This window comes from Eulemur rufifrons, chromosome 8 (genome assembly GCF_041146395.1).
Source record: "Eulemur rufifrons isolate Redbay chromosome 8, OSU_ERuf_1, whole genome shotgun sequence".
NCBI lineage: Eukaryota > Metazoa > Chordata > Mammalia > Primates > Lemuridae > Eulemur > Eulemur rufifrons.
Genome location: NC_090990.1, coordinates 47,945,454 through 47,967,228, shown reverse-complemented (window position 1 = coordinate 47,967,228; position 21,775 = coordinate 47,945,454). Strand labels below are relative to the sequence as shown.

Here is a 21,775-nt window from a genome sequence, read left to right as displayed (position 1 = left end):
GTTGAATTCCCTGAAAGCACCGTGCTGTTTTGCCTTTGAGCTATTGTTTTTCCTTTCTACACTCCATTTCCTTTCTATCCTCTCTCACGTATACCAATCCCCTCACCACCCCCATTTCTGGCTAACTCATATCCATCATTTCCATCTCTTTCTAGATGTCCCCCCCACCCCCCCGTCCCCAGCACAGAAGCCGACCTCTGCTCACCAAAGTCCTGGTTTCATAGCCTGTCGTAGTGTTTCTATGGCAGCCCGGCCCTCCCTGATCTCATCGTCTTTACCTATCCCTAAGCTCCTTGAAGACAGAGGCTGTGTTTCTCTTACTTTTGACTGGATCCAGATGCTAAAAGACATCGTCAGGAATCAGTTTCCTTCCCTTCCTCGGGTCTGTTCTCCTTTCTCTCAGCTTTATTCTGGAACAAGACAGCCACCAGTACCTTCAGGCTTACCTTTCGCCAACTTGCCAACCTTGATTAAAAGAGAATGTCTCAAAATAAACAAATAAATAAAAATGAAAGAGAATGTCTCTCTCACATTACACCCAGAAAAAGACTTGGCCTGATTCTCATTTGGCCTAATGTGGACCACCCGTAGGCCACATATAAACTTCTAGAGCAAAAATATGGTGTCAGTCCCACCAAGATGAGGATCACAAGAATCACAAGAACTGAGGATGAGGAAGGAGAAGTTTTGCAAAGGAAAATGGAGGCTTTGCAACTAGAAAATGGACAAATAGATGCTGGGCAGGTAAAAGTGATGACCACTAGAGAAGGAGATACATATAGCTTTCTTTTCATAGCACGTATTATGTTCCACATATTCCGGATACCAGGCTAAGCCATTTTTATTCATCAAAGAGTGATTTTTTTCTTGCTTATTTTCCTGAGTTCTAAATAGATTCTAGTTATTAGTCCTTTATTGGATGTGTAGCATGCAAAAATTTTTCCATTCTGTAGGTTGTCTATTTACTCTCGTGACAGTTTCTTTGGCTGTGCATAAGCTTTTTAATTTAATCAGGTCTTCAAAAAGTGGGCAAAGGACATGAACAGAAATTTTTCAAAAGAAGACAGAAGAATGGCCAACAAACATATGAAAAAATGCTCAACATCTCTAATCATCAGGGAAATGCAAATCAAAACCACAATGAGATATCACTTAACTCAATGGCCTTTATCAAAAAGTCCCATAACAACAAATGTTGGCTTGGATGTGGAGAGACAGGAATACTCATACACTGCTGGTGGGACTGCAAACTAGTGCAACCTCTGTGGAAAGCAATATGGAGATACCTTAAACAGATACAAGTAGACCTACCATTTGATCCAGCAATCCCATTATTGGGCATCTACCCAAAAGAACAAAAGACATTCTATGACAAAGATACCTGCACCTGAATGTTTATAGCAGCACAATTCACAATTGTGACGATGTGGAAACAACCCAAGTGCCCATCAATACATGAGTGGATTAATAAAATGTGGTATATGTATACCATGAAGTACTTACTCAACTATAAGAAACAATGGTGATATAGCACCTCTTGTATTATCCTGGATAGAGCTGGAGCCCATTCTACTAAGTGAAGTATCCCAAGAATGGAAAAATAAGCACCACATGTACTCACCATCAAATTGGTTTCACTGATCATCACCTAAGAGCACATTTAGGAATAACATTGATCGGGTGTCGGGCAGATGTGGGTGGGGGAGGGAATGGGTGTATACATACATAATGAGTGTAATGTGCACCATCTAGGGGATGGACATGTTTGAAGCTCTGACTTGGGGGGTTGAGGGGGCAAGGGCAATATACGTAACCTAAACTTTTGTACCCCCACAATATGCTGAAATAAGAATAAAAAAAAAAGAGTGATTGAGCACCTACTACATGATAGGCATAAGAACAAGAAGGATATGGTCCCTGTTCTCAAGAGACTCAAAACGTGGAGGCAGTTTCTAAGTATTATCTCATTTAGTGCCTTCAACAACCATATGAGGTATGTATTTTATTTATCCCTGCCTAACAGATTAAAAAATAAAGTGGTATGTAGCATAGAGTGCTTAAGTAACTTGCTCAAAGGCACATGGTAGTGAGTGCCAGAGCTGGAATTCAATGTCCGTCTGAGACGTTCATTAGCCCCAATCTAATACATACCCTGCAGGTGTGGGTGAGAGATGAGGAGAGAGGGGACAGCATTGCTCCTAGTGGCCTAGAGGACCAGGGCTATCCTAGGAAGTGCTGGAGACCCAGACAAGGCGCCCCTTTCAAGTTAAAATGAATATCACATACAGGTAAAGAAATACATATGTGAGGCCGGGCACGGTGGCTCACGCCCGTAATCCTAGCACTCTGGGAGGCTGAGGCAGGAGGATCCCTTGAGCCCAGGAGTTTGAGGTTGCTGTGAGCTAGGCTGATGCCACGGCACTCTAGCCTGAGCAACAGAGTGAGACTCTGTCTCAAAAAAAAAAGAAAGAAAAGAAAAGAAAAGAAGTACATATGTGAAAGAAGGAAGACAGATCCCTGTATTTTGTAGGAGTAAAGGAGAATTTGGAGACCAATTATATTTTTCATTTTTAAACACAGTTGTGTCCTCATCCTCCCTCTTTGCTCCTTTCCTCATCCCTCTACCCCACCCCATAGTCATTAGGTTATAGACCCTAAGAGCTAGAAGATGATTTAGAGAGCATCTAGCAAAACCTCTTGGTAACCTGGATGGCAGTCAAGGTCTCCCTTCCTTGTAAGACCTCTTGAGATTGACTCAGAACCTCCCCCATTCCACCTCCTGTTGAAAATATAATGCCCTTCTCAACATCTCTGAAAAGAACTATGGGCTTATTCTCATGCTAGTTGCTTCGCTCTCCAACCATTTGTCTTGTAAGTTCTTGGCCTTTATATTGTTATTTCTCCCTCATCTCTGCCTTGTCATCAACTCAAACATGTAACTCAACCCTACTGAGCAAACATAAGCATATTATCCTCCTATACGGCATTTTATACTGAGGAAAAAAAGTCAAGACATGACGAAGTTAAAAGAATGCCCAAGATGACTCAGCTGGTGAGGGGCAGGGCTGGGCCAAGCAGTCAGGTCTTTGTCCTACGTCATCATTCTGCCAGTCATCAGGTGCAGGGAGGGGTGAGAAAACTGGGGTGACTGCCCCCATTCTTTGGCACATAAATGTAACTTGAGAGTTTTCCGCAGGTCTTTACTACTTATTAGCAATCTGTTTGAGTTGCTCGGGCTGCCATAACAAAATGCCATAGACTGGGTGGCTTAAACAACAGAAATTAATTTTCTCACAGTGTTGGAGGCCGAGAGTCCCAGATCAAGGTCTAATAGTGTTGGTTCCCGGGTGAGAGCTCTCTTTCTGGCTTACAAAGGACGGCTTCCTTACTGTGTCCTCACATGGCCTTTCCTTGGTGCATGCGCCTAGAGAGAGAGACAAGATTCGTGGGGGATTGGAGGGCGGCGAGGGTAGAGATTGACAGAGATCTTTGTCTTTTTATAAGGCCACCAGTCCCATGAGATTAGGGCCCCACTCTTAAGACCTCATTTAATTTTAATTATCTCCTAAAGATCCTGTCTGCAAATATAGTCACATTGGGGGCTAGGGCTTCAACATACGAATTTTGGGGAGGATACATTTCAGTCCATAGGACAGTCTTATTAAAATTTAGGGGAAAAAAACAATGTGTCATCTCAGAAAACATTCTCATCTGCTTTCCCAACTCTTAGTTAAGTCTTAACTATGAAAATAATGAACTGTGGATAAACTGTTAACTTTCTCCTGGGTTGGTGGTTCACACCTGGAATTGTAACACTCTGGGAGGCTGAGGTGGGAGGATCACTTGAGGCCAGAAGTTCGAGACCAGCCTGAGCAAAAGCAAGAACCTGATCTCTACAAAAAATAGAAAAATTAGCCGAGTGTGGTGGTGCATGCATGCCTGTAGTCCCAGCTACTCAGGAGGGTGAGGCAGGAGGATCACTTGAGCCCAGGAGTTTGAGTTTGCAGTGAGCTATGATGATGCCACTGCACTCTAGCCTGGGCTAGAAAAAAGTAGCTGTTAAGTTTCATTAGTAAGGCAAAAGAACTTGCAGGTCACCTAATGATTCGTGAGTGCCTACTAGGTGCCAGGCACCATTATAAGCACCTTACATATACTAACTAATTTCATCCTTACAACTATCTTACTAGGTGGATACTATTTTAATTCTCATTTTTCAGATGAAAAAAATAAAACTAGTGCAATATCACACAGCTAATAAGGGGCAAAGCTAGTGCTCAAACCCAGATAGTCTGGCTCCTGAGACCTTGCTCTTAACTACAACTCCATATTGCTAATACTTAATATAGGTATTTCTTGTTTCCTGTGGCAAATAAGCATGGTTATACAAAACAATTGGAAAGTAATATATATGAATTATTCTTTATATAGCCTACTCATGTAAAGTGCTTAGAACAATAATTTTAAATTAAAAAGCAAAACTAGGAGCAATTGAAAATTACAGTCAACTCAAGTCAGCAAGTATAGCAATTCCTCCTAAAAATGTCGGGAGTGCCAGCTATTAATATTTATGTCATATATAGTAGTGATGCTGAGAAATTGGTAAGCCTTGCATTTATTGGTAGAATACTGAATTCTCAGTATAGTCTAACATTACTAAATTTATTTTATAAATATCAAGTATAATTGGAAACAGAAGATCCTCCCAAGTAGGGTGACCAACTGTCCTAGTTTGTCTGGGACTATCCCTGTCTTCTAATCCAGAGAATTTCTGTCTGCTCTGGAACTAGAAACAACTATACTCTTCCAACATGGTTTTTTGTTTTGTTTTTTTGAGACAGTCTCACTCTGTGACTCAGCTAGAGTGCAGTGGTGTCACTGTTGCTCCCTGCAACCTCAAACTCCTGGGCTCAAGTGATCCTCCTGCCTCAGCTGCCTGAGTAGCTGGGACTATAGGTGCACACCACCATGCCCTGCTAATTTTTCTATTTTTTGTAAAGAAGTGGGTCTCACTCTTGTTCAGGCTGGTTTTGAACTCCTGGCCTCAAGTGATCCTCCCACCTCAGCCTCCAAGAGTGCTAGGATTACAGGTGTGAGCCACCATACCTGGCCCAAACATGTTTTTTGTTTGTTTTTATTTTTTGTCCAGGTCTTCGGTTTTTTGTTGCTGTTGCTGTTGTTGTTGTTGTTGTTGTTTGAGGCAGAGTCTCGCTCTGTCACCCTGGCTAGAGTGCCCTGGCGTCAGCCTAGCTCACAGCAACCTCAAACTCCTGGGCTCAAGCAATCCTTCTGCCTCAGCCTCCCAAGTAGCCGGACTACAGGCATGCGCCACCATGCCCGGCTAATTTTTTCTGTATATTATTTTTAGTTGTCCAGCTAATTTCTTTTTATTTTTGATAGAGATGGGGTCTCGCTCTTGCTCAGGCTGGTCTCGAACTCCTAAGCTCAAACGATCTGCCCGCCTCAGCCTCCCAGAGTGCCAGGTCTTCGGTTTTTAGTGCTCAAAAGCAAAAAATTAATTTCTTATGTCTTCCCTTTCCTGAGGTAGTAGATGACAAGTTCTAGTTTAAACTGGAAAAAGAGATAAGATTTAAAAAAAAAAATCATTGCATCTCAAGATCTACCCTCCCACCACACCCCCCAGTCTGAATAGTCACAGGGAAGGACAATTCTCCTGTGCTGTCAAATCCAGACCAGAGGTACTTTCATCCCATCTCTGGAAATCTGCCTGGATTGGCACAAGTCCCAGATACCCTAATCAGCTTCTCCCTGGTTGTTTCTCTTTCCTCCCCAAGGCTAGGCATCTTTATATAATTTAGTCAGGTGAGACTCTTTATCTGATGTTCCAAATCAATTGTTAGTGATATAAACTTTGACCCTTAGTACTTTGGTTTTTCACAGGCAACAAGCCCAGTTTCTTTCAAAAAGCCTTCCTTCTCAAACTATTGTCTTTTATTTTATACATATATACATATATATAAGTGTATATATACAAATATATGTAAAAAGCATACATATATATACTTTTTTTTGAGATAAAGTCTTTCTCTGTTGCTGGGGCTAGAGTGCAGTGGTATCATCACAACTCACTGCAACCTCAAACTCCTGGGCTCAAGTGATCCTCCTGCCTCAGCCTCCCAAGTACCTGGGACTGGAGGCATGTGTCACTACACCCAGCAAATTTTTCTATTTTTTGTAGACATGGGGTCTTGCTACGTTGCTCAGGCTGGTCTCAAACTCCTGGCCTGAAGCAATCCTCCCAGCTGAGCCTCACAAAGTGCTAGGATCACAGGTATGAGCCACCTTACCTGGCCTCTTTGCCATGACCTTCAAAATGTCTGTTTTAAAACTCAAAAACTAAGCAGACTTTTTTCTCTATGAATTTCTGCTATAACAAATGATAATAGCTAATAGTCATTATATTTTATAATAGTGGGACTACCTCATGGGGTTTTGGTGACAATTAAATGAGTTAATACATAGAAAGTGCCTAGTGCAAGTGAGTGCTCTACAAGTGTCTGCCGGCCAAGCATTATTGCAAGCACTTTACATGCACTACCTCATCTAGTCCCACAACAACTTCATGAGGTAGATACTGTTATTATCCTCTTGTTACAGATGAGGACAGTGAGTCACGGTAATGTTATGTGGGTCACGTGGCTAGTAGGTGGTGGGGCTGGCCTTCGAACCCAGGCAATCAGACTCCAAATCCGGTCTACTATACCATCTGGCTTTTGCTTCTCAAGAGAAAATAGAAGAGTCACAGGAAATCAAATGTTAGCATTTCAAAATATTACTGCAACACTCTACTTCAATATGCATCAGGAAAGTAAGATGGACTGGTAGATGGATCAAAGGATAAATGGATGGATCAATTATATCTTAAGTGTGTTAAAATGTTAATAGTAGAATAGTGAGTACACAGGTACTTGTAACAAAATTCTTTCATCTTTTCTGTGTCTGAAATTTTCCATAGTAAAATGTGAACACTCTTTCCCAAACATTACTGCAACATATTTGTACCCTAAGAGACACTCAGGTGATTCTGCCTCTCTTTTTTAAAAAGACTACACTATCCAGCACCACACTACATATGACAGCATACATTTAACTACTAAATTGTATAGCATAGACAAAGTGCCATGGGCTTCTGAAATAAGAGTGATCACAGTGGACTAGCCTGAAAAGTGTCCCCAAGTAATGCCACTGTGAGTCTTATTTCTGCAGATTGTGGCAAGCAGAGAAAATGGGACAAAAAAGACTAAACTACTATATTTAGCACAGAGAAGGCCCCTGTGCTAATAATCAGTGAATCAACATTTTTAAAGGAGGTGACTTAGTCTGTTGTGGCTGCTATAAGAAAATACCGCAGACTGGGTGGTTTATAAACAACAGAAATTTATTTCCTATAGTTCTAGGGGCTGGGAAGTCTGACAGCAAGGCACTAGCAGATAAGGTGTCTGGTGAAGACCCCCTTCTTCATGGATGGCTGTCTTCTCACTGTAACCTCATCAAGGTGGAAGGAGCAAGGGATTTCTCTGGGGTGTTTTTCTGTTTTTTTCTTTCTTTCTTTTTTTTTTTTGTTTACTTTTTGTACGATTTCCTTTACTATTATTTTCTTTTGTGACCCTTTATTTTATTTTTATTACATATACTAAAGGTATATGACATGTTTTGATATATATATAGTGAAATGGTTACTATAGTCAAGCAAATTAAAGGCATTAATCCCATTTATAAGGGCTCTGCCCTCATGACCTAATCACCTCCCAAAGGCCCCACCCCTTAATACCATCATCTTCAGGGTTAGGATTTCAGCATATGAATTTGGGGGAGACATAAATATTCACACCATTGTAGGAAGAAAGCTGAATGTAAATTATTTGCATATATTTAGATTATATCCTCAGGCTATTAGTATTGCTATAATAATAATAATAGCTAACATCAGTTGAATGCTTATCACATGCTCAGGACTATTCAAAACAGTCTGCATGTTAACTAATTTATTCCTCCCACCAACTCTATGCGGGTAGGTTCCAATATTGTCCCTATTTTATAGTATATGTGCTGCCAAGCACTCAATATTGTCCCTATTTTAAAGATAAGGTAACTAAAGCACAGACAGGTTAAGTAACTTGCACAAGGCAACACAGCTAATGAGTGATGGAGCCAGAATTGAAATCAGGCAATCTCGTTTCCACACCAGTGTTCTTAACCACTTCCTTATATTGCCTTTTGTTAAGGTAGTTAATTCATAGTTAAGTAGTTAATTGATAACCCTTCTATATTTCCCACCTAAATTTGAAACCAACTGAGAAGTAGACCTAGGAATCAGAGATAAAAAATGTTAGCTTTATTTCTGGTGAAAGCTAAGGTGAAGGACATACAACCAAGTTGACTTCCTAATAGTCGCTGAACTAGTTAGACTTACCCACCCGGCCACAGGCAGCACTAAACAGGTGCAGACCTCACCCACAAATATAGAGCATGTTCTGCTAAGGTCACGGCATGGCAGAAACTGAAACCAGAATGTATCCTCTCTGCAAGCAGGCAGGTCTAGAACGCACAGGTGTGCTGAATCCACAAATGCCCAATTCCTTCTTCCAAACTCATCAATCAGTCAGTCTCCTTCCCTCAGTTGAGGAGGGAGTAAAGGGAAGAAGTTCACATTTCTCTCCTGAAAATTCCTCCCCATAGAAACATGTTGAGTAGGAAATAAGTATTTCCTCACCTAGCACTTATCAGTTCAGCTCTATAAGAATGAAAAAATACTAGTTACACACACACACACAGAGACACTGAAGTCATTTGGAGGCTTCCCAGAAAGTATATATAATATTTGAAATTGAAGTACCTTGAGGAGGCCTGGAGGAGAGAAAATCTAAGAGGAAAAACTCTTCCCAAAACAGAATATAATTGAGATAATCCACTTACAGCACTAAGCACATTCCTGGCATGTGGTAACTGGTCAATTAATCTTCTTAGCTCCTATCATCATCATCATCATCATCATCATCGTGGTGGTTGTTCTGTGTTTAGCTACAATTCACTTTCTGTGTGAAAACACAAAACAAATAAAAGTAAAACCATTTAAATGTATTCCTGGCCACGTCTTGTCCAAAGGACAGAAACATTTTACATTTCATAGCACTGTGAATTTTGCAAAGCAATTAAACATATATCATTTGATCTCCAGAACAACCCTGGTAAGGCAGATATTACAGTGGAAATTGCATCTTGTGCAGGAGTTAAATTCTAAAGTAACGTGTAAGGTAAAAATCAAATATAATAAAATTAGCCACAAAACCCCTTAAATTTGCCCATATTAATAGTATAGTAAACAAGCATACCATCTCTCCATTAATCTAATAGCCAGCTTTTCATTGGTTGAGCTCTAAACTAAATGTAATAGCTGACTTGCATTTAGAGCCATGCTGTACAAAAAATAAGGGCAGCATAAACACCAACATCCCATTTTGGCAGCAAGAGGCCCACACTACAAAAAGCGTAAGGGAACTGAGATTCACTATGGAAACAGACAACTTTGTGCCACCCTTGCTTCAGTTCCCTGTATCTCATGCCTATTGAGTGGAATTCAGTGCAGCTTCACATTTAAATGGGTTTTCATTCTCTCTCTTTCCCTCCCTGCCCCTTACTTTTTAAATGATGTTTGGTTTAATTGTAGTAAACTAAAGAAATACATAAGCCTCCACCAGATTATAATAATCTGAGTCACACCAGCCAGCAAACCCAAGTCATCTGACTTTTATGCCATCCTCTTTTATCCATACATCACATCCTCCCATTAACCCCATCGTGTAGCTGAGGTGGTTTTACGAGCTCAAAATTAGGTATTGACCTAATCAGATCCAATCTAGGCAGATAGTGACTTCCCCTAGTGAAGTCTTAGTGTAGCTCTAGAAAAATGTTAAAATTAGTCCACCTAGACCAGAGCTCAGCAAAGAGACATAAGGCACATGTCCTTGTTCTTGTGAAAATGCTATCATATCTTTAATGACTATTGTCAAGACCTCTCATCCACAAGACTGAAAAATACCCTGAAAGTGAAAATGTGATTTACCAAGCAGCACTGCAGAGTAAATTGTTTCACATTTGTTAAGTTGTGGGAACACAAAAATGATATCTAGCTCAAACAGACAGAAGGGACTGTGGTCTCAGCAACTTCATTTTTAAATATGAAATGTGACAACTACTTGGTATATATCAGAGAAAAAAATAAAGGTGGCCTCATGAAAATATGACCACTATAAAGCAGCAAAACTGTATAGTAATATTGGCCACCATATTTGAGAACTCCAAATATATGATAGTAAATCTTCATGTTATGATCCCCATTTTGTAGATAAGAAAACTGAGATCAGAGAGGCTGAGTAACTTTGATCAAGATCACATAGTTAGGAAATGGCAGAGCCAAGATTTGATCCTAAGATTATCAAATCCAAAGCCCATGCTTTTTCCAGAATATCATTCTGTGTCTTAAATAAGAAACCCTCCCTAGCAAGAGAATCAATTTGGAAAACATAGTATAGATATCTGTTAAGTGACAAGTGTTTAGCTCTTAAAACTAATAAAATGCTTCTCAAACTTCATCTCATTTAATATAAGAATATTTTGGCCGGGCACGGTGGCTCACGCCTGTAATCCTAGCACTCTGGGAGGCCGAGGTGGGCGGATCGTTTGAGCTCAGGAGTTTGAGACCAGCCTGAGCAAGAGCGAGACCCCATCTCTACTAAAAATAGAAAGAAATTATATGGACAGCTAAAAATATATATATAGAAAAAAATTATCCGGACATGGTGGTGCATGCCTGTAGTCCCAGCTACTCGGGAGGCTGAGACAGGAGGATCGCTTGAGCTCAGGAGTTTGAGGTTGCTGTGAGCTAGGCTGACGCCATGGCACTCACTCTAGCCTGGGCAACAGAGTGAGACTCTGTCTCAAAAAAATAAATAAATAAATAAAAAATAAAAATAAAAATATAAGAATATTTTAAAGCAACAGAAAAAAATATAACCCATTACATATGTATAATGAATATATTGCACTAGAATAATGGTTCCCAAAGTTGAAAGTGGATTCGCTCAGAATCTCCTGTGGGCCTTCTTTAAGTTATTCACTGTGCATCATGGGTGGTAGTAGAAGGGAATGATCCAGTCTGAAGTACAGTATATGGCATCAGTATCAGAGTAAAGTAGTCCTCAAACTGATGGAGGTTTGAATGACAGATATCTTAAATCAAGACAAAAGTAAAATCAAGGTTTAAAAAAACTCTAAATTTTTTAACAGTTACTCAAAAAGATAAAATTTTGAAATGATAGTTATTATACTATAATTCCTTTCTTTCTTTTTCTCAGCTAAATTTTCAATAGTGGTCTTTACATGGGCTTCCAAGCTCAATGTCAGGACTAGGACTAGGAATTAGTCTTGTCTTTTAATCCAATCTATTAACTCTTGTACTCAATTCCCTCCAGCAATAAGAGCAACTTTATCATAAAGTCATAATTCCTGATGTATGTGGAAAGGTGATGCTGTTGAAGTACCATCAATAAAGCAGATGTTTCACAGTGGTTGTGATTAATTTCTGCTGATCTTGATACTACCTTGCTTTTGTAACCAACATTTACATTTGCAAGATGGTAGATTTGAGGGATGGTTTACTGATATAATCTGTAACAATGGCAAAGAAAGAAGCTGAAAGAGCTATGTAAAGACTAAATCAATGGGAAATACACAACTGGGATATAAATTTGCAAAAAATGCATTAATGTATAACACAAAAGAGCACATTATCTTGATCCCAATTGGAAGACAATGGCCAAATAATCTGGGATTCTTCTTCTTTCTGTTTCTCTATAATAAATAGTGGAATCTGCATGAATATCTTGAAGATATCTAAGTTCCTAGTTTTGTTAGTGAGTGATTTAGATGACAGATAGGTAAGAGATAACTTTTATGTCAAAGAATACAGCAATGAAAGAGAAAAATGATTTAACTTTTTAAAAATGTTTTTTGTCTGGTTAAAAAACAAGAACAGAAAATTCTAACAACCATTCCACAAGATTTTACCACCAGGCTAGTCTGAATCTAACCCCTGGTAACTAAGGCTCCCCAAGGAGGTCTCAAAGCAAGGCCTGTAGACTACCCTGGAACAATTGTGCTGAATACAGAATCCTGATGCTTTCTGAAAGTTTCAGCTTTGGCTCAGTTTTCCCCACAAACAGTAGTTTTAATGTAGAAGCCAAATCACTTTTGCCCACAGTGTCCTGTGGGGCTTCTTCAAGTCAGGCCTCTTGGCTGGTAGTAGAAGGGAATGATTCGGTCCCCTATCATTTTGAAGTGATAGTTACTATACTGTAATTCCTTTCTCTCTTTTTCTCAGCTAAATTTTCAATAGTGATCTTTACATGGACTTCCAAGTTCAATGTCAGGGCTAGGACTAGGAATTATGAGGCCCGCTGAATAATTTGAAGAAGTCCCACAGGAGATTGTGAGCCACAGTGATTTCTTTGTATTTCTAGGTAAAGAAACCCAATATATGGTAATATATCCATCTTTAATATGAAAATCTGAGCAAATGACTCTCAAATTCACTATTCTTTACTAAGGAAATAAAAAGGTTCTATAATAGAAAGACACTTCTACAAACAAAAATGCCCATAAGTGGAATGGATTGTTTTGTGAGGTAGTGGTCCCTCTTCCACTGGAAAAATTGAAGAAGAACCTGGCTGAAAACCAAGGTGTTGTGGAGGGGTTTCTCCATTACGTGGGAGGGGGACCTGGCTGTTGGTATTTCAGGCTGGGAGAAGTTTTCCAGTAATTTCACAATGGAGGGAAAACATGTCACAAAACCCAATTATATTATGAATAGTTGATGGGTCTTATACTTTTTAGATCTCTAATAAATATTTTTTAAATTGATTTATTTAAAAAGTTAACAGGGTGTTTATAATAGCATTTGTTATAAAAAAGGGAACTGAAGAAAAGGAATGGAAAGAAAACAGACTCCAAAACTCTTGAGAAAGACTTGATTTGACTAATTAACAGCCTTCAAGATTCCCCATGCCCTCCCCATGGTCCGAGGCTGTCATTTATTAGTCAAATAATTTGGATCGTCTGCTTTTTGCTCAGCAATGCTGGGCAGTAGGGAACTCACCAGGAACTCAGAGGGCATCGGTAATAACAATGGCTCATTAGTTGGCATGGTGGGCTCCAAGCAGGATCGACTGACTCGGGCTAGGAGGCTCCGGAAGGCTTCCCGGAGGAGGTGGGGCCTCCCAGTTGGCGCTTGAGAGCAAAGAGAAAATTTGGGGTTTGAGGTTGCTCTAGCACTGACAGGAGAGCTCCCTGCGTACCTAGGCACGCGCCCTTTGCAGGAAAGGGTAACAGGGGCTCTTTTGGAGAAAACTGAGTCTTGCTTACCATCGGTTGAGAATGGGTGAGATGAAGGGAGGAAAAGAACCAAAGCTCCCCTCTTCAGTAAGACGTGCACCGCAGCTCCGGTCGCCGGACCCCGGGAAGGAGAATTCCAAGCGCCGAGTCTGCACAAGTAGGAGCGACAGGGGCCGGAGGGCGGAGAGGATACTTCTCACTGTGCGTTGGGGGTTGGACGAGCAGTCCAGGGTTGGGGGCACTCCCGTCCATCCCCCAGCCAGGCCGGGTGGCCGGGAGTCCTCATGCTAGAGCTATGGTCTAGTGCGTAGCAAACTTGCTCCAGGGTCCCCAGAGATCCCAGGCTGGGTCGTCTCAGCCGCCCAGGTTCACTCGGCGGGGATTTATTTTTTGCCGTGAGCCTCCCCGGAGCAGTCAACTGTGGCGCCGAGGGACAGGGCCCGGCAGCAAGCCCCCAGCGCGCGCCCGCCGCGCGCCCATCTCCGCTGCGGGTGCCTTTTACAGCTCAGTGTCCTCCCTCGTTAATTTGAATTCTCCTCTCCCTTCCATCCCTCCAGGCAGGGGGAGCTGGAGTCCCGCAGGCCGAGCCCTCGAGGCCGACGAGGGGGTGATCTCGGCGTGGGCTGGGGGCTGGGGGACGCCCGTGGGGACCCACCGCCGACACGGCAGTACTGGGGCTGGCCCGCTGGGTGAGGGGAGCTTCGGGCCTGCAGTTCTTGCCTTCTTCTTCCCTCCCATATCACGAGGCAAGGAGGAAATAGGCCGTCGGTCCCCACTGCCGCGCTGCGCCCGCGGGTGAGCGCAGAGCAGGCGGCCTAGGCCGCGGGAAGCCCCCAGGTCTAAGTCTCCCTCCTCCCGGAACTGAGTCTTGATCGGTCAGCGCCTGTGTTTGTCTTTTTTCTTCTCTGCACCTTTCCCAACCTTCCTGGACCCAGTGCTTGCTGTTTTCCTTTCCTCTAGTGGCGCCGTCTTCCTGGGTAAAGAACGCTTTTTCCTCCTTTATTTCCGTCGCTTACACTTGGGCTGCTGAGTGGCCTTGGGCAAGTCACGGAAGCTTCTAGGTGGGCCTATGTGAAAAGAGAGAGAGGTTGATCCCCGAGGCCGCTGCTAACGCCGATATTCTAAGACTGTTCTTTTTCTGAAGAAGCGTCTGAAATTCAGCTCCCGGAGGACTTAGGCAAGGAAATGAAGGTGTCCCCTTCTTCCCCACCTCACCATGGACGGGGTGGAGCTGTGTGCATAACCACCAAGTCAGCTGGAAAAGAATTTTTGATACCAGTTTTATGTTAATATGGGGTAAAGGACTCAACCCTTCATTTAGGAAAATTCTAATGTAAGACGCCTCCTCGGAGGAAATAAAAATGAGATGATTATGCTTGCTTAAGTAAACATCCTGGATGTTTTTACATTTCTTTTCAAATTTTGTTCTGCGCACCCCAGGGAGCAAAGAATGGCTTGTACATTCCTAAGAGGGCAAGGGGAGTGGGAGTGGCGAAGAGAGAGTTGGCTCTGGGTGTAACTGTGCCAACTGTTGGAGGGCGGCGAAGGGAGGGTGGTCTTTTACGCGGGTTTGGAATCTGGTTACCTTTAATTCGCCTGCGCGGCCGCGTCTTACACTAATGGGCGTCTGTCAGCGGAGGGCTCAGGTTTCCCCACTTGCCTCGGACAGTGGAAGCATAGGGGCAAACCGCAAAGTAGACAGCTCTGCCAGAAAGAAATATGCCTGGCCTCTGGGGCTGGGAAGCGGGTGGAAGGGTGGGTGGACATCACGGGCTGCTTCTCAGGCGTGGTCGAGGAACTCAAGACCAGGAGGAGGCCCTATGTTTTAAAAGCCTCTTCTGACCAGCTTCTCATTTGCTCCATCTTTCCAGGCTGGGCTGGGGTAGGTTCTACGACCTCTCTTAGAAAAACCCATTTTTCACACCTAAAATCGAGTTGTTCAAAACCAAGCCAAACATTACTGGTGCTTAGAACAGAGTTGTTTCTCTATCCAGAGGCTTTTTTTTTTTTTTTAACCAAACTCTTTACATGCCATCAGCTCTTTATAGTTTATAAAATAGTTTTCACTGACGCTCACCTAAAATTCTACAAGCCCAAGCGTCAGGCAGACACATTGTCATTGTAGAGTCAGGGAAATGGAGAGATTCAAAAAGAAACTTAGCAGTTTGTCCAAAGTCACAGTTAGGAAATGCTTAATCCTTGAATCCAGCACCTTCTGCAAGGGCCCTCTCATCCCACCATCCCATTTCTTCCTGCCATCCCCTCCAAAGAAATAGACCCCCCCCCCCCACCACACACACACCCAAACGGGGCCTGGCACTCTCAGAATGCCTTTCCAATCCCCCTCCCTTCACTACTTTATGTTGCAGTTTGCACCACCACGGACACGGGTGGAGTCGGTGGACACGTGCCTCTGGAACCAGCTTTCGTTCAGATCACACATTCTTCAGGACAGTTTTTCAACTGATGCACGTTAAAACGCCTCCACACCCCCTCCCCACATAGCCTTTCATGTTCTCCTGGCTGCCAAGACTCTTCCTATAAACCATGTAAAATAAATAACTTCAAATATAATTCTTAATTGCTTCCAAGTCAATGTTTCCTCATCACTAAACTTTATTACTTCCCAATCTTTAGGGCACACTTCCCCTGGGGACTCTGTCCCTTCCGGTAGACAGGCTGAGGAAAGCATCTTCTTTGAGATTCGACCTGAGCGCCCCGGGCCCTGAGGATGAGCAAAGGTGACCAGAGGCTCAAAGCCTGGGAGGGAAGGGGAGGCCTCTGAGGGCTGGAGCTGGACCCCCAGAGACAAATCGGGAAGTTTTCAGTCTGCTCGTCGCCCCCTACAGGCCACATCTGCTATCGCATCGAGAGCCCTTCGGTATAAGTATTTCACTCTACTCTTCGCTCCAATTTCCCTGGATATCCAGATCTACTCTTCGTTCACAAGGGACTGGGTGCGAGGGCCTCACATAGGAACTCTGTCCTGAGGACGCCTGAGGGGCCACAGGCCTCGAGACTGGATTGATTTCCTAGAAATGAGTGTCAGAGGAAGTGGAAACGTTTCTAAATTTGTGTGTAGCCGAAAGCTAAAATCTTCCCTATAAAAATCAACCCGTTTCCTCCTTTCATTGTAGATAAATCTGCCCCCTTTCCTATAGTTTTTTTTCTTAAGTGGAATAAAAAGCAGATATCAATCGTGTTGCCTTTAAATCTCAATGCGAGCGCTGTTTCCAGCGCCTTTCGTTGCAGGTGTCTGTGTTCCATAACATCAAACGTGGGTTTCAAGCTTCCCTCCACCCCCAACCCGCCCCACCACTAAGTGCTTGCGATCATTATCGATGATATCTGCATTTCTCTTTCTGCTCTAAACCTTCGTAGTTTAAAAAGCTTAAGCCAAAAAGAGCTTTTGAGGGTGTTACGGACAGGCCTGTCTTCCTAACATCTGCCAGGACTTTAAACAGCCGCTGGCCGGTTGGGGGGGTCTGGGTCTGAGAGTCTCCTACCCTCCTAAGACATAAAGAACGGGGCCCATCTCCAGCCTGTAGTTCAAGGGTAAGAAGTGGCTGGAAGGAAAGTTGCCGGCGGCTCTCCTCTACACTCCGCCGCCTAATGAATGCATCGCTGGAAAAAGCCCTGCGAATCTTGTGGCTGAATGTCACGCTGCGGGCGCAGGCTCGGCCGGTATTGCTGCTATGCGCGGAAATATGAGCGAGTAATTTTATAGGTAACAAAGGATCAGAGATGGAATGAGGCCCCTGTTATCCAATGTCATTTAGAAGCCTTGGATCAGCAGCTTCTTGAAGCTAAAAGTGAATTCAAGAAGCCCGGCCTTTCCCTTTTCCCAGGGGGTGTCAGCTAAATTTAGAAATAACCTCTATGTGTTTGCACAAATCATGTACCATTTGCTGTTTGTGTAAAAACCGATTAGCCAGACACAACTGTGAAACAACTTGTTACTTTTATAGCTGCAACACACAAACAAATTTAGATCCGTTTCGTTTTCCTTGTAAAAGGAGATTAGAAGGGACCCGCCCGAAGACCGTGTGGTCCATAATCTCTTCTTGGTGAAGGTTACTGTTGTTCCGCACTGAGGTGGTTGATTATCAGGTTCTTGTTTATCAAGTTAAACAATCTCACCCCCGGCAGCTTGTTTTATTTTAGGATCCCGATCCCGAAGGAATGTTTACTCAGGACACAATAATGTTTACCGTTTACCAGGAAAACTGATTCTGAGTTTGCAAGGAAGTGTCTTTCAAAGAGATCGCCTAGCCCACGGCGGCGGCGGAGAAATAGGGCTCTGATCCGCAGCGGAGAGGCAACGCCACGACCAGAGAGGCAAGGTGGACAACGCCAGGGACTGGCTGTCTTACAAACAGGACGCGCACAGGGCCGAGCTGACAGTACTACTACCCGCTCCAGCTTTAAAAAGCGATTTCACACAAGTAATTGTAACAGCTAAATTAATTACAAAATAATTAGAATTGATGCTGTTTGAGGATATGCTGATGGTGGTGGGAACCGACCTCCTCCATCAAGAGGTTTCATTTCTACTTTAATATTTTTTTAAAAGAAAGGTTTAAACAGCTGAAATGCATATTAAAAATAATCTATGAGGACCTTCCACGTTCCTGCCCCACAATCTCTTTTCACACTAACCTAGCCTAAGGTGAAAAAAACAGGGAAGAGGTGATGGGCAGCTGTTTTTAAAAGGGTATTAAGGCCACCATTCCTTGGCCCTCAGAAAGGCTTCGGGTTGGAGAGAGGGGAAACATCTATATAAATCCTTTAGAAATCCAATTATGTTATGGATTGATTATTGCCATAGAGAAGAGATATCTTATTTGAAAATATTATGAAAATAAAACTATTATCTATCCAGTTAACATAGATAACACAATCCCACTGAAAAATTTAAAATGTCATAACATAAAATTTTTAAAAATCAACTGGATTTATTTACTTTTACTTAAGAAATGAAAAGAAATAATTTCTAAAATCTAAGATTTAAATAATTAAAAGATGTTTGGAATTCACTTACTTTTGAAAGGATAATTGAAATGACCAAGAACTCTCTCATTTGGGAAGTTTTCTTTGTGGAAGATACCAGTCTGGTCTTTTTAAAAAACAATTTTTTAAAGACTATGCTCTTATTTACGTGTTTTTTAAAAAACTGATAGCTTTATCTACAAAAATGTCTGATCATTTAGATTTAATGGGTTGACATGAATGAGATTATCACCCACATCCTGATTTTATGTGAAAACCTAAAGAAAAATATTAATATCATTTAAATTAGGCACACTCCTTTCTTCAAATAATTTTTTTTCACATTCAAATTATGAATTAGCAAAGTTTGAAAAGATCCTTACTTCAAATTCCTCGATTTTGGGGGGAAAATAAAAAGCAAACACCATTTTAAAATCTTGCCATTTACTTCAGACACCTAAATAAACACTAGGCTGAGCATTTTAAAAATTTATTTACAAAGTTGTGTACAACACGATGGAATAACATTTAGAATACCATATATATTCATTCATATATAAACAGACTTTTATAATAGAATGACATTTTTCGCCTTTTTGAAAATTTTTTATATTTAAAATCTGCCAACGTCTCTATACATTCTTTTCTCAGATAAAACTGCGGAGAGTGAACCTTCAAAAAAAATGAAAGTTCAGAGCTCTAAATCTACTGAATTTGCTTTTTCTTAAAAAAATAAAAACCCCAAAAGGAAAGTCAATAATTTTTATACAAATATGTACAAAGAATCTCCCTCCCATCCCCACGGTACTGAGAGCAGGCGCCGTCGGGGACCATTTTTGGAAAATTCGGTTTTCGGTTTTACCTGTACGGAAAGCTATTCCCGGCGGGCGCGCGGTGAGTTTGCTCGGCCAGCTTAGGTGTGCGCGAGGGGGTGGAGGCCGCGGAAGGTGTTGGGGGGTCAGGGGAGAGGAAATGGGGGAGAGGCAGAGTCCGGATTGGGCAGGGGGACCGGGACCGGGGCGGGGCGCGCAGCCTGGAAGTGCCGCAGCTGCTCAAGGCCGCCGCTGGGCCCTGGGTCCCCGCCACCGGCGCGTCCCTATTGCGCGGGCCATTTGGCTTGAGCCGCGGCGGCGGCAGCGGCGGCGGCCGAGGCTGCGGGCTGCAGAAACTGTCCAGAGAGCGGCACGCTCAGGATGGGCGCAATGGTAGCGGTCGTCCGGCTCAGCGACAGAGGCTGGTGCGTGGCCATGAGCGCAGCCGACTGCACGGTCCCGGGCGGCCGCAGGAAGGACTGCGTTGTGCTGCCGCCCCCGCCCCCCCCAGTGCCGCCTGCGGCCCCAGCGCCCGCAGCCGAGCCCCCGGGAGCCGCCGGGCCCCCGCCGATGATGTTCTCTATGCTGAACGACGGCCGCGCACTTGGCTCTGACTTGATGAGCGCTGCCGTGGTGCCCGCGGCGCCCGCTGTCCCTGCAGCGGCCGCGGCGGCGCCCAGGCTGTTGAGCTGCAGCTGCAGGCCCGGGCCGAGCTGCGAGCCGAAGGCGGCCGCTTTGCGGCCCAGCTCGCCCGAGGGCAGCAGCGGCACCGCGGGCGGCAGCACTGGCGCCACCGGCGGCAGCGCGTAAGGGTACTGGAGTGCCGCGGCCGCTGCTGCAGCCGCTGCGGCTGCCGGGTGCGAATAGGCGCCAGCCGCAGCCGCCGGGTGCAGGCCGTAGGGGCGGCCGTAGGGTCCCGCGGCGCCCGCAGCCGCTGCCAGGCTGTAAGCGCCGAAGCTCTGCATCATGAGCGCCGTCTGCTCGCGCAGGTGCTCCTGCTGGTGGCGCTTGAAGCGTTTCCGGCGCCGCAGGAAGCTGCCGTTGTCGAACATGTCCTCGGACTGGGGGTCCAGAGTCCAGTAGTTGCCCTTGCCCGGGTTGCCCGGCTCGCGAGGGATCTTGACGAAGCAGTCGTTGAGTGAGAGGTTGTGGCGGATGCTGTTCTGCCAGGCGGGGAACTTCTCCCGGTAGTAAGGGAAGCGGTTGCTGATGAACTCACAGATGCCGCTAAGGGTCAGCTTCTTCTGGGGGCTCTGCAGGATGGCCATGGTGATGAGCGCGATGTACGAATAGGGCGGCTTCACCAGGCTGTTCTTGGGTTTGCTCGGGGCCAGGCCGCCCGCGGAACCACTGCCCGTACCGGGTCCGCCGCCGCTCGCGCCGCCCTCCTCGCCAACAACGCCGCCCTTGCAGCCGTCCGCCTCGGGAGCGCCAACGTCGCCCCCTGGCCCGGCCCCGGCTCCGGCCGCCTCCTTGGGCAATGCCAGGGGCTGCTGATGGGGCGGCTGAGGTTGCCCATGATGGGGTGCCGCCGGCGGCACCTCGTCCGCCTCGTCCAGGCGCAGCTCGGGCGGCCCCGCTGGGCTATCGCAACCGGCATCGCTATCCTTCTCCTCCAGCCCGTCGTCGCCCTCGCCCACCACATCGATGTCCACGTCCTCGGCCGTCAGCACCGTCTGGCCGGACATGTCGCTGGCGCTGCCGCTGCCGGAGAGGGTCATCCCTCCTCGGGGTTGGTAGCGGCGGCGGGCAGGGGGCAGCCGGCGATGGGGGTGGTCAGGGGCTGCCGCGGAGCTCAGGGGAAGAGGATTTGGGCGCCCCCGAAGGACTGGGGGCAGAGAGAGGGGAGGGGGCCGCAGGTGGCTCGGGGCCCGCCCAGCTCGGCTCACACTCGGCAGCCCCGCATCGTGCGGAGCGGGCGCAGCCGTCTGCCCCCCACGGCCGCGCTCCGCGAACTCCTGCCGTCTCTGGCGCTCGGTACTAGGCACTGGTTGCCGCTCCTGGCCCCGGCGGCTTCTCCACGCCGCGCCCCCTCACTTAGCCCGCCTTCCTCGGCCTCTAGCCCGGGCGTGGGGCGCAGGAGCGGTCCTGGAGGGCGCGGGACGCCGGGCGCCGAGCAGCTCGGGAGGGCGCGGGCAGGGGCAACCGCAAGGGGGGGGTGTCAGGGACGCCGAAGCCCCCGTAGTCGAAAGTCCCGTTTTAAGGACTGGCCTGATAGATTACTTTCTACTTAAAGATCCAGCGGGAGGCGGGGCCACGTGACCGCGCGTGACGTCAGGGCCGCCGCGGAGCCGGCCAAACTCAAGTTGGTTCAGGGAATTGTCAACAAAGGGACGAGAGAAGCGCAACTCTGCACCTCACCGTGCGCCAGCATCCCGCAGGCCCCGAGGGCGCTCCGGCCCACCGGAGCCCCCAGCCCATGCTGGAGCCCGGCTCAGGGGCCCAGAGAGCGTGTGGGTGTGAGTGTAGGTGGGTGGGTGGGTGTGAGCGACTGAGGGCAGGGGCCTGGGAGCGTCCGCCGGACGGTGCCCTGCCTTCCCCGCCCCCTCTCCCTTCCCCCACTC

At 45.4% G+C, this 21,775-nt stretch overlaps 1 protein-coding gene across 1 annotated transcript; it reads right to left on the bottom strand.

Annotated features, from left to right (window-relative positions):
- Positions 1–18,873: 18,873 nt before the first annotated feature.
- FOXD3 (forkhead box D3) lies at positions 18,874–21,416 on the bottom strand. Its single transcript, XM_069478019.1, has one exon. The coding sequence runs from the start codon at positions 20,930–20,932 to the stop codon at positions 19,496–19,498; it is 1,437 nt and encodes a 478-aa protein (XP_069334120.1). The 5' UTR covers positions 20,933–21,416; the 3' UTR covers positions 18,874–19,495.
- Positions 21,417–21,775: the final 359 nt, after the last annotated feature.